The following is a 12789-nucleotide window of genomic DNA, read 5'->3' on the forward strand; positions in this document are numbered from 1 at the left end:
GTCATTTAGGGGCTCCACTCTGCTCTGGACCCATGCTAAAAGCAGCCATTGTATGGAATGCTGCCACCATGTGACAAAGGGAAAGAAAGCTCTGAAAGTACTCACATTGGCAGTTAACCTGCTGCAACCCAGAAGTGCTAATTCCATGCAGTCATTGGCCAAAACTAGTCACGTGGCCCACCCAACCCCAGGGAGGCCATGAAATGCCACGTTAGCATGTGACGGAAGGGGGGTGAACCAGAAATACTTGGTGAAGAGTGTGAGTGACTTAGCCCAGTGCCATATGAGAGAAGACTTTCCAGGGGCCTGCGTCTGGCCTCCGTCCATCAGAATTCACTCCCTAGGGCCAAGGACTTTCAGCCACTAGATGTGCTGGTTAACTGAGAAGAGGACTTCCTTCCTCCCACTGCGGGGTGGGAGGTGTTTTAGGCCTCATTGGACCTAGTTTGTGCTTCACCAGTGGATGCACAAAAGGGTAGTTGAAGTTGAATCTTGGGATGGAGCTGGTAGTCTAGATTCAGCGGGGAAAGCCTGGAGCAGCCATGCTAGGGAAACGTGGGCACCCCTCCCTGGGCCAGCTGCCTGCACAGTGAGAGGCCCCGGGGTCATTGGCCTTATGCCAGTCACCACGCTGGTTTCCAGCTCAGCTGGTGCTCAGCAGCAGGTCCCTGGCCTCGCTGTGCCTTAGTGTCCTCTTCTGTTAAATGAGGCATGCTCCGTGTCCTGGCCACCTGTGGGGTGGGAATCAGGAGAGGCAGTGGAAGGGAACATTGTTTTGTGAGGAGAATGAACTCGGCTCCTCAGACTGAGAGTGAATCCGGGGCTCTGTGAGTTAAAGCCATTGCACATTGGGTAAAGTACTTGAACTCTCTGGGCCTCAGTTTTCCCCAGGGCAGATTCATTGGGCTGTGTGAGGATTCAGGAAACATCATGTACGTAAAGCACTCAATACTGTGCTTAGTAAGTGGTTAGCTATTGTTAGTACTAGCGCTCGTATTAATAGTATAAAATACCTCTTCAAGGAGAAAGAGTAGTAATATTTCTGTGTTTCTTTACCCCAAGTATAAGAAATAAGCCAGTGTGATATAGAGAAGAAAAAAAAAAATGGGACGGAAGAGAAATTTGGCATTGAATGAAGGGTCAGAAGACAGGGTTCTAATGGGGCCTCTCTATTCCCATCTGAGAACTGGACAGGATTGTTCCGTCCCTGGCACTCCTTCCAGTACCGCCTCCCCAGAATTCAGGAACTTGGACTATCTTGTGAAATTTCTGAGTTAGCTGCTTTTGGCACACCCTTGTAAAAAGGTGTAACAGCCACAGCGAGGAGTTAGAAGTGGACCCACCATGATGGAGGCCTCACCTAACAGGCCCAGGGCGTTCCTTGCTGATCAGGGCCACTTGTCCGGCATCCTTCCAGCTCGACCTTTCTTGAGGGTGTAGTTTCTGCCAGGGGTCAGGCTCGGAGGAATGCAGTTTGGCTGCAGCACCAGGAAAGAAAAGCATTTACAACAGCAACAAAAAAATCAATGTTAGAATTGAACCTTTTGAATTCATCGAATCGCAAGATGGCACGTAGATTTTTATCTTGTGGGCCAAGTCCCGGTAACTGCTGCTGGCTCGCAGGCGTCTGTGCTGAAACTTCTAAAGGGTGGCACGACCCATTATTGATGCCTGCTGTGGATGCGGAAGTGGGCGGTGGGGCTACACATGCCATAGATTTGACACCCCTGTCCCCTTTATTTTATAGAAGAGCAAACAAAGGCCTGCGGAGTCACACAGCAGGTCGGTGACTTTTTCTTCCACTTTGTGGAGGCCCCACTGCACCTCACAGCGCCCCCTCCCACCCACTTCCGGAAGGGAATGACTCCCAGGGATCTTGCCTGGGGTGGAATGCTGGTTAGAGCCATCCCTTTGAATGAGCTTGGGCAGCAGTATGCTTCTGTGCCCTGGTGGCCAGGCATCGAGGAGTTAACATGTTCCCAAGGCAGCTGGCAGGGGACCGTGGGGCTCTGCAGAGCCACAGGCCTCCTGAGTGCCACGCTTAGGACTCAGAGCCGGGCTCTGTTGCCGAATAGAATAGCGGTCCTGTTTGGTCACCCAGGGCTGTGCCATGGGGGAACCTCCCGTTTGCCTTTTCTCTGAGCTCCATCCCCCTCATTACACCCCTCCCCCGCCACATCCTCACTGGCCCTTTAACAACCATCAGACAAACAGTGTTCCCAGTGATACAAATATTATCCGAGGCACTTCCCATGGACAAGCTGGGGTCATGGACACGTGAATGGCATTTGGCAGCTTCACAGTCTAGAAGAGCCCGGAGGGGCATCAGTGCCCAGAACACTGGCTGCCAGGCTTGCAGTGGCTGCTGCAACCTCTTTTGCCCAGCAATCCCTTGTGCTGAGAAAGGGCCCCCCTCGCGCTTAGAAAGGACGTCACTGTCATTGGAGCCAGGGTGGCACTTAGGGGCAAGTCCTTGAGCTTCCTTATTTAGCAAGAAGAGCAGAGATAATACTGACTGTGACAACTTTGTTGGCTAAAACCGGGGGTGAGTTCACAACTGCCTGTTGCCTCCTGACAAGCTGCCTGCAGAAGTCGGCACAGCAGCAGCGCCAAGGAATGGCAGAAGCACACTTGAGGTTTTGGGAGCTCCTTGGCGAGGAATGCTAATCAACACAAGGGACTACCATTGCGACTCCCCAGTTCCATGTTCATGACGTCGCTTATTGATCACTGCATACCGTCTTCACAGTGTACCTCAGAATCCTTCTCAACACAGTATACCCAGAAGTCACTGACGGTCAGCCAGAATTGAAAAATCTGAAGCAGAGAACTGCATGCCGTTCTTGTCCTAGATGGTAAAGACAAGGCAGGCTAGGGTGACAACAATGAGTTCCTCCAGCCCCTGGAACATTTTCTGGTTCAGAGAGAGAGAAGGCCCAGGTCCCATCATGGTGGTCCGAGTGTGCTACCACACAGTAGGTGCTCTTCTCTGGGCTGGACTATTGGTCCTTAATCCAGAGAGGTTGCAGGTGAAGGAGCCCAGGGAGAGCCCCAGGTGCCTGGAGACCTGGTGGCCAGGGCCTCTCAGGTGGTGCTGAGGAGCCCATGGAGGGAGCGAGTGACCCAGCCGGACTCCTCCTCAGATGAGGGGGTGGACCGAGAGGTGATTTCCAGAGAGTTAACTAACTCAGCGTACGGAGCAACCTCATGGCAGAGCTAAGGGCTCTTTGTCCTGGGAAGGGGCTGTGGGCCTGACAGATGATAAGTATTTTGGTGGGAGGAGATGGAGCAGACGCATTTCAGATGGCCCCAGCCAATACGAGGAAGTTACCAGGAGGTGATTTCAACTCAGTAAAAGGAAGGACTTTGTCAGTATGGGAACCACAATGGGATATAGGCCTGTGAAGGAGTGAGTTCCTGTCCCAGAGATGGGTGATCAGAGAGGGACACTGGTTGGGGTGTGGGAGGGGGAGTCAGGGATCACCTGGGAGACTGGATGCTGCAAGGATGTTTCTAGGTAGTGAACTTTGAGCACCAAGGGGTGGAGGTGTTTCCATACAGGCAGGGCTGCCTGGGAAGGAGGGGGGAAGCTCAGCCATAGCTCTGGAAGGAGCAGCAAAAGAGCAGACAGCCATTCAGACAAGACCATGTGGGTTTGGTCTGTGACAAGCCTGGCAGTGAAGGTGCCAGGTCCTGCTTCATGGTGCCAGCTGATAGTTTCAATAGGTTGTTGGCAGGGCTTGGGGCCTGAGCTTGCCAGAACCGACACTCGGCGTGTGTCGCACCCACTCAGAAAGGAGGAGGTTTGGCCTCCCTCCCAGGTGCATCTTGTCTCTGATGAAGACTCTGCATCTGAAGGTCTGAGGTGGGAAGGGGATCCCAACTGGAGGGTCCCCATTGGAAAAGACCGCCGGGCTCTAAGCCAAGAAACTCAGTGTTTGCCCTGCTGTGGGACCTTGGACAGGCCCCTTAACCTCTCTGAACTGTCCTGTCGGGATCGATCAGTGGGTACAATAAAATCTGCCAGCAGGTTTGTTGGGAGCAGAGTGACGTAATAGGTAGGAAAGTGTTTTTAAAAGGGGACAAAAATGCAAAACAGAGACCAGTGGTATTAGCTGAAGCCTCAGACGTTGACCTGTTTGGGGTGACCTCTGGAATGATAAGAATCTAAAGGACCTGTGGCCTCACACTTTTGTTCAATATCCTCTAAAAGAATTTTGAGAAACTGTATTCTCTTTCACATTTTTTGAATTGACATCTTACATTTTAATTCAGCGTTTGAGTAACTACAAAGGATATCATTTCTGGAGTATGTGTAAAAAAGTGTGGCGTGTGGGAATAAAACTGTGAACCCCTTTGACAGCCCGAACCCCACTGCGGCTCGATACCTGCCATCGTCGGTTTAAGAGACATGTGACCAGGCCCAGCTTTAACAGCAGTAAATTTTACATCTTTCCTTTTCTCCTTGAACTCATATTTCCAGGCCACTTCCCTCACAGGATTTTATCCTAATGTAATATATTTTTTATGCTTGAGAGTCTTTTATTGATCACTGTTTCACACTCATCTCCCACAACAAGATGTATGTAAATTGAAATAGAAATTTCTAAAAAATTTGTTGGGATCATAAAGCTCTATATTTTAAAACATTTTTTTCCCAGGTCGAGTTATTATTAGCATGCAATTTGCCAAAAAGAACAAATTTAAAGCAATCATAAATGTACAAGTAAAAAATGATCAAAAATGCACCTTTTCACAAAATGGACAGAGCTCTATTTCCTTTTCAATTGGCTCTTGTTTCTGCGAATTAACATTTCTTATATGTTGAAAGAGACAGGATTCAGCGTTAATTTAATTCCCGTGTTTTGGTTTTCCTAAGTGTGAAGGGCTTAGAAAGCTTGATCACATAAATAAGGCTCGCTCCCGGTGCTGGTGTGTCCTGCCAGCTGCCCCTACCTCTTGTTAGCGGACTCTGAGAATCCTGTGCCGGTACCAGACATGGTTGGGGGGGGTTAATGCCCTACAGCAGTAGGGATCCCCATGACTGCAGGGGCTCCGGAGGGGACCTGGCATGGTGCCACTGGGATGGCTCTGGAGCCTGGTGGCTGCCTTTGAGTCCAGTTCCTCGCAGACCACTAGCTGAGTAGCCCCAGCCTGGGACTACCTGCCCCACTAGAACTTAGAGGCTTATTGTTGAAATGGGTGTTTAGTTGCCCCAACCCCATGAGGACTTCTGGAAAGATGGAGGACAGAAGTGAAACCTGGGCATCCTTGGTAAATGTTAATGTGAACAAGCACCATCTCTTCTTGGTGCTTTCCCAGAGGCTGATTGCGTGGTAGGTAAGCACGTTGGCTCTGGTTCTAGACGGGCCTGGGCAACCTCTGGTAGTATGCGTGATTCCCTCCTACCCTCACTTCCCTCCCCTGAACATGGGGGTAGTAATTGCCTTTAACTGCTGGGCTGATGAGGATGAACTGAGCTGATATGTGAGAAGGGCCTGAGTCTGGACCCTGCTCCCACTTGTTGGCGGGGTGAGGTGGGCAAGTTGCTGCACACCTGGCCAGCTTCTGCTTCCTCACCTGTGCATTGAGGTCAAAGACCAGGCCTGTGCAGCACCTGGCACTTAGTAGAGAGTGACAGTGACACAGGACAAAAAGGTAACTGTTGAACCTAAGAGTGAGGAAGCATGCTGGGCAGGAAGCCAGGCAGTGGGGACAGGGGCTGCCTCAGCTGAGAATCCCCCAGAGGCCCTTCAGTGGGCATCCCACTGCACCAACCTGGGGTACATGGTGGCCATGGAGTTGGGTCACTATTACTCAGTGACAGATGAGTAGAATACCATGAATTTATTGAGCCCCTGCTTTGTGCCAGTCATGGAGCTAAAGACAAAGAAATACACAATTTGTCCTCCATGAGTTTATTTTTTCCCTGTGAGACAAGACACACGAAGTCACTGGATAACAGACTGCTAGGTTCCACACTGGTGTCAGGATGACAGTGTTCCAGTGATGATGCTGCCTGTGGGTCAGCTACCTCACTTGTCATACCTCATTAATCCTGACCTTGGTGATGAGTTGTAGGAATCATAGTCCTATATGTCAGTTGAGGAAACTGAGGCACGGACCAGAAATGGCATGTGTCTGAAGTCAGCCAGCTAGCGGCTGGCAGGTCTGAGCTGAGAGTCAGCCTCCAAGCCACGTCATCCACTCACTGAGCACCTGGGCTCATGGTGGGAACACTATTCATGCTCCATCCAGTCTTCTTGCATTATCCACATTTCCCAATGGGGAAACTGAGGCCCGGCCAGAAAGTGGTGGAGCTGAGACTCCATCTGAACCCGTGATTCTCATACCTGGTTGCTGGGCATCCGAATCCCCTGGGGACCCCTTTAAAAAGGCAGATTCCTAGGCTTCTAGCTCCAGCCATGCTAGCACGTTAAGCCTGGCATGGAGCCAGGGCCTTTGTATTTACGCAGGCGCCCTGGCCATTGTGTTAGGAAGGATGGGGCCAGGGCTCAGGTGGTGTCAGGCCTGCGACCCCTGCCAGGCTGGGTCCGGTGGGCTCTGCTTGGCCTCCTGCCATGGGCCTTTACCCTCTGCTCTGCATGGTGGGCTCCTCCGCCTCTGACTTGTCTGAAATATGCCCACTGGAAACTTAGTCCTTTCAGTCCACCTACTCTGGGGAGAAGGACCCAACACAGGGCCTGGGGTTAAGTGTTTATACCATGTTGTTTCTGCATGTCTGAGGGAACAAGGCAGCTCTTTAGCAAAGGAGGGGAGTCCTGTCCTTGTCAGACACATCTGTAGTAGGTCTGTGTACTTCCTGGTGTAGTGTAGGGCCACACCTTTGAGGTAGGTACTTTTAGCCCCATTTTACAGATGAACAGACTGAGGCTTAGTATGACTAAGGGAATTACCCAGGTCCTGCTGTTGGTAACTGGCAGAACAGGGACAGGGACCCAGATGTGTCTGATCCGAAACCTGTCCTCTCAGCGTCTGTCCCACCCTGGCAAGGACAAGTAGCTAGAAATTCTTCTAATGCATTCAAGTGACGATTTCCTCACATGCTTGCAATTTATTCCTTATTGTGGAGGAGCACTTTTACATTCATCGCCTTTTTTCTCAAGGAACAAGTATGAGAGTTACCTAAAGAAGTTGCCTTCTCTGTGTGACAGGTTTGGAAACTGAGACCCAGAGATGGCAAGTGACTCTCCCGAGGTCACTCAGAGAGTTGAGGCAAACCTAGAACTAGACCCAGACCTCTTGACTTGCAGGTCAGCGATGTCTCTGCTGGCCCTTGCTGCCTCTTTTTTAAAAAAATTATTTGTTTGTTTGTTTTGTTTACTTATTTTTAGAGAGAGGGGAAAGGAGAGAGGAAGAGAAACATCACTGTGTGGTTGCCTCTCACTAGTGCCCCCAACTGGGGACCTGACGTGCAACCTAGTCATGTGCCCTGACTGGGAATCAAACCAGTGACACTTGGCTCGCAGGCCGACGCTCAATCCACTGAGCCACAGCAGCCAGGGCTCCTTGCTACCTCTTTGCTTACTGCGGACAAGACAGCCATTGGAGGAGCCCCGCCCCCTGGATGCAGAGTTAGCGATCCCTGGAGGCATCCCCGTGGGTCCCAGGGCCTTGTGGTTGCATGTATTGGGTGCTGGCTGAGCGGTCCCTTTCTTTCCTGCTTTCCAGGGTCCTATGAGTGTGGAATCTGTGGCAAGAAGTACAAGTATTACAACTGTTTCCAGACCCATGTACGCGCACACCGAGGTGAGTGGTGTGTCTCTAGGGCAGAGGTCAGGGACCGCACCTCCCTGTTCTCTGCCTGTTTTTCCACTGGGACCCCTCCTGGGTGACTCCAGAGGAGGGGACGAGTGGCCTCCTTTACCTGGGAGAGTGCGCGGGGGTCAGGGGCTGCAGGACATGCCACCAGGCTTCTGTCACCAAGGCCCCCTGCCTGCCCCACACAGACCTGCTTCCTCCCAGAGTGCTTCCATGCTGCTCAGTGCCATCTCGGGTGCTCCCCAGGACGGGCCTAGAGTGGCGGAGGGGTGGCTGTCTCCCTTCTAAAGATGAGGACACTGAAGCTGAGGGGCAGGTGGGCTGACGCCTGACCCTCCCTGAGCCTGGCACACAGGGAGGAAAGGCACTGGGGCAGGGCCTTGGCGTCCAGAGGGAGATGTGTGGAAGGGCTGAGAGGCACAGCTCTTTGCATCTTGAGTTGGAGAGAGTGTCCCTGGGCACGTGGTAGTGGGTTCACCAGTCCGGCCACGCACTCACCTCCTCCTTCATTCTCTCTCTCCCCCTCCCCTCTCCCTCTCTCCCCCTCTCTACCCGCCCCCCTCCAGACACTGAAGCCACCTCAGGGGAGGGAGCCTCCCAAGGCAGTGAGTATTTCCCCCTCCTTGTGGGTTTCGGGGAGGGGGCGAGAGAGCCAGGAGTGGAAAGAGGACTCGTCCCCCCCCCCCCCCCCACTACCCAACCAGGAGGCCCAGGTGGCCTATGGGAGACACGTTGTTACAGGCTCTGGGGCCAGAGGGTCCTCATGAAACTGTAACATGGTACCTCAGAACAGCCTTGTCCAAACTTTGTTCCATGACATACCCATTCTAGGGAAGCTAATAGGTGTTCTGTCGGTAAAGGGTTCTCTGGCCAGATAACCTGGGGAAACGTTGAGTTCTGCTGAGATGCCCATGTTTCCTGCTATAGTGTTCTCAGGCCCTTCACTGGCAAGTTGCACAGGTACCTCCCAGAGGGGCCCAGCGTATAGAGTTTCCTCTGTCCTTTTGACTCCCCACCATGCGCTGGGCTCCGTAGCCCACGTTTGAGAACTTCTACTTCGGAGAGTTTTCTCATGAGCACCCATGGGCGCCAGACCCTAGGGTGCCGAATCCTGAAGCCTGGGATTGTAGGCCTTGACGTCAGGGGACAGTGTTCTGCTTTGCTGCTCAGAGGCCCTGCTTGCCCTCCCTCCAGATCTAAATCCACGGGCCTGGTAAGCAGCCAGCCAGATGGGTGTAGGCTGGGAGGAACTGTCCCCACCCAACAACCCTGAGTTCCAGAACCCAGCAGCGCCCCTCGCTCCCAGGTGTATCCCCGCAGAACTGTGTGCTCATGTCCACCCCCAGCCGTGAACTGGGCTGTCCTGAGCAGCACTATCTGTAACATCTCCAAACCGGAGCCCGAGCGAGCGAGCACCCGAGCACCCGGCTAGTTGCAGGGACGGGTCATGGAGCGTTCACACGAGGGGCTGCAGTACAGCGATGAGAAGCAGCGGCTTAGAGCCACACACACCGACACGGATGACCCACAGACGCCCGCGGCAAAGGCAGCCCCTCGCCAGAGCCCCTCCTCTGAGATCTGCGCTCAAGAGGGGCAACAGCAGGGACGCGAAGTCGTGCTGCCAGAGTCGGAACCCCGGCTGCCTTTAAGGAAGGGGCTTCTGGGTCCTGGTGTTTGAGTGGGCACTGGGTACACCGCTGTTTCGGGTTTACGAAAATTGAACAAGCTGCACACTTAGGATGTGTACTCTCTCTACGTCAGGGGCCAGCACACTTTTGTATAGGGAACCATATACCAATCATTTTCGACTTTACAGGCCACACGTTTATTTGTCACACGTTTATCTCAGCCACGTTGCACAGGCGTGAACTCCTTCTGTTCTCCATGTTTGTTATACCACCATAAAAACATTTCTTAAAACATACATAAACATGCGCCCCCCCCAAATGCAAAACAGGTGCCTGGGACTAAAGCAGGGCCTTCACTGCACTGGGTCTTCAGCACACCTACTGGGGCACTTTCCCATTCACTCTCTCTGTGTTCTTACCCGTGTGGTGGGTAGGCAGGTGCGGCTGAGGCTGCTCTTCCATTTTCTGGAGGAGACTCCGAGGCTCAGGTTGGCCCACAGCAGCCCGAGGGCCCCCATCTGGGATGAGGCCAAGGCCTACACCTCCTCCCGAGCCCCGCCATACCCCAGCCTGGTCCCTGGCTCCTTCTTCCTCAAAAGCTCCCTTCTCTTCCAGTTCCCATGGTCTGCCTGTGGTCAGCCACCCATTTAAAGAACTTCCCCATTTATCTCTCCTTCCTTGACTATTCTGGGCCCCTCAATGATGTGTTGTGTTCCGTCTGACTTCCGTTGTTTCCGCAGGCCTGCTGGTTGTTAAGGACTCTGTAGCCAGGGCTATTTTTAGTCTTTCCATCACTTTTCCCTTCCTTCCTGTGGCATTTTCTCCCCATGGCCAGTGTGCTGTATTTTATTCCCAGTGCTGCACCCCTGCCCTGACCAGGCCAGCAGTGCCTGCTCAGAAGGACTGGCGTCCTCACACCCCAGCCTCGTGACAGGAGCCTGGCCATAGAGGCCTGGAGCCAAAGGGTCCTGTTGAGGATAGCAAGTCCCGCCTACCCATTCTGCAGGTGTGAATGCTGAGTCCTGGAGAGACGTCTTACAGCTTGTTAGGGCTAGAGGTGGGCTTAGAAACCAGGTCTCACACCTTTAGTCCAGGGATCTTTCATTTGTTAGAAAGATTGTACTCATACATAAAGACATCTACCCACTTACCCATCTCTCAACTAAGAAAATAAAAGGCTAACTTCACATCTAGTTCTCTTGCTATTGTACCCTTTTATTCTTTGTTACAACTCTGGGAAATGAATGAACTGTGGTTCCCACTTTACAGATGAGAAAACCGTAGGGTGGAGGTTAGGGAGCGTGTCCGATGTTAGTCGCCCTTGTAAGCTCTGGAGTTGGGTGTGAGCTTGGGCAGCCTGGCTCCAGAGCCTGCCTCCCAGAATGGACCTGCAGCTCTCTTGGAGTTCTGAAAATGTGGTCTCACGTCCTTTCTTTGGGGATAACTCTTGTCCTCATCCACTCCTGCCTTAGGTGCATCTGAGAATGTGTTCCCTGTCCCTTTGAGATGTACTGGCATGGTGGGTGGGCGCTTCTCAGTGGCAGAAAGTAGGGGTTCCTGCTTTACTGGCGGTGGTGGACGTGGCCTGGCTGGGAGGAGAGGCCGTGTGTGCAGAGACATGGCAAGTGGGGCAGGCAGCTGCAGAGGGTGACCAGTCACTGGCCAGTATAGGAGGGGAATCCGAGGGGGTCCTGACTTCTCCATCTTTGTTCCCCAGGTGTCTGGATTATGGTCCAGATGGGACTTGATGGGGAGGTTATTGTCTAAGCCGGATCCTTGGCCATGGACCAGGATGGAAGCCTGAGCAGGGCTTGGAATCCTGGAACCACCAGCCTGGGCGAGGCCCCAGGAATCAACTCATCTGCTACTTTCCTCTCCCCTCAAATTCGGGGGGAAGCGGGGGTGCTGCATCCCGGGGTGGGCTTGCATTCTAGCTGAGGTCAAGCAGGACCAGGCCTTTCTTCTCCCCGCTCTCCCTGGCTGGCTCAGGCCTGATGGCAGAGCTGGTATGAGGGTGGCATGCCTGGACCCTACCCGATCCCCCCATCCTCAGAATGTCTGCATGTGCCAAGGCTGTGCGCACACCTCGCATGGGGACTAGTTGGTCTCTGTGGCCCTGGCACCTGCCAAGGCACTTTCAGAGACTGCAGATGCAGTGGATGAGGTGGGGGCAGAGGTGCAGAGGTGCCTCATGTCATCTGTGCCCCAATGTTCAGCTACATAGGGGTCAGAAACCTTTACACAGGATTGCCTGGCATTGCAGCCTTGGCGTGGAGGGATCTCATCAGATCCTGTAGTTGGGTGCTGAGGAGCAGAAGCGGGGCCAAGGGGCCAGTGCCCCAGCCCAGGAGCAGAGGGTAGCTCACCTGGACAGAGGGGCCGTGCACCCTGACTCAGCTGTGGCTTAGAATTAAGTCAGTATTTGAACCCTGGCTATTTCCAACCCCGGTGTGTAGCCCAAGCAAGCTGCCCAGGCTCTTTGTGCTGAGCGTCCTCAGAAAGACGGAGCGTTGGGCCATCCCTAGATCAGCTCAAGGGATGCACACACAAGGTCTGTGCTAGCAAATGTTGGAGGATTGCTGTGTGCTGAGGACAACACTCGGTGTGAGTCCAGCCTCTGACTTTGGATAGACCTAGAGATTAAACAGACTCGGGCCCTGTGTTCGTTATCTGTTGCTGTGTAACCAAAGCAGCAAACACTGATTCTCGATGATTTCTATGGTCAGAATCTGGGTGTGGCTTCACTGGGTCCTCTGGCTCTGGGTCTCGTGTGAGTCCGCAAAGTGTCAGCCAGGGTCATGGCCTCATCTCAGCTCCACTGGAGCAGCAGCTGCTTGCACACTCACCCGTGTGGTTGTTAGCAGGATGGGTTTTTCCCAAGCTCTTGGCCTGGGGGCCTCGGTTCCCCGCTGGCTGTTCACCGAGGCGGCCACGAGGTCTCTAGGGGGCAGCTTATAGCAGGCTAGCTCGTGGGAGTGAGATGGTGTGAGCCAGATGAAAGTCATGGCCTTTTGTAACCTAATCTCAGAAGTGACATCCCATCACTTGGCCGCGTCCTCTTCATTAGAAGCAAGTCATTAGGTCCTGCCGAGACTCAAGGGGAAGGGAACTCACCGCACATGGACTCCAGGTGGTCAGGGTCCTTGGGAACCATCTCCGAGGCTGCCTGCCCAGCCCTCTTAGCTGTGGGGCGAGTTATGACCCCACCCTTAGGAGCTCAGCTCCCATAGGGTGTGATTGGGGGTTGGTTTAAAGTCACTTCAGGGTTTCCCGGTCTCCTTGTGTACAGGACCCCTGACACCCCCAGAACTGATTCTCCACAGAGTTACCAGTTGGGGCCAGTCTGAGCTAGTCCCTTCTGTGGTTCCTGAGGCCAGAT

The 12789-nt window shown here is 53.3% G+C and overlaps 1 protein-coding gene across 1 annotated transcript in view; it reads left to right on the forward strand.

The window, feature by feature from the left end:
- Nucleotides 1–12789, forward strand: part of ZNF618 (zinc finger protein 618) — a 158745-nt gene that overhangs the window by 112102 nt on the left and 33854 nt on the right. Inside the window, exons 4-5 of the mRNA XM_090274609.1 lie at nucleotides 7693–7770; nucleotides 8349–8387. Coding sequence (XP_090130735.1) covers nucleotides 7693–7770; nucleotides 8349–8387 — 117 coding nt within the window. The remainder of the gene's footprint in view (nucleotides 1–7692; nucleotides 7771–8348; nucleotides 8388–12789) is intronic.

This window comes from Furipterus horrens, unplaced genomic scaffold (assembly GCF_987537825.1).
Source record: "Furipterus horrens unplaced genomic scaffold, mFurHor1.1.pri manual_scaffold_4, whole genome shotgun sequence".
Lineage (NCBI taxonomy): Eukaryota > Metazoa > Chordata > Mammalia > Chiroptera > Furipteridae > Furipterus > Furipterus horrens.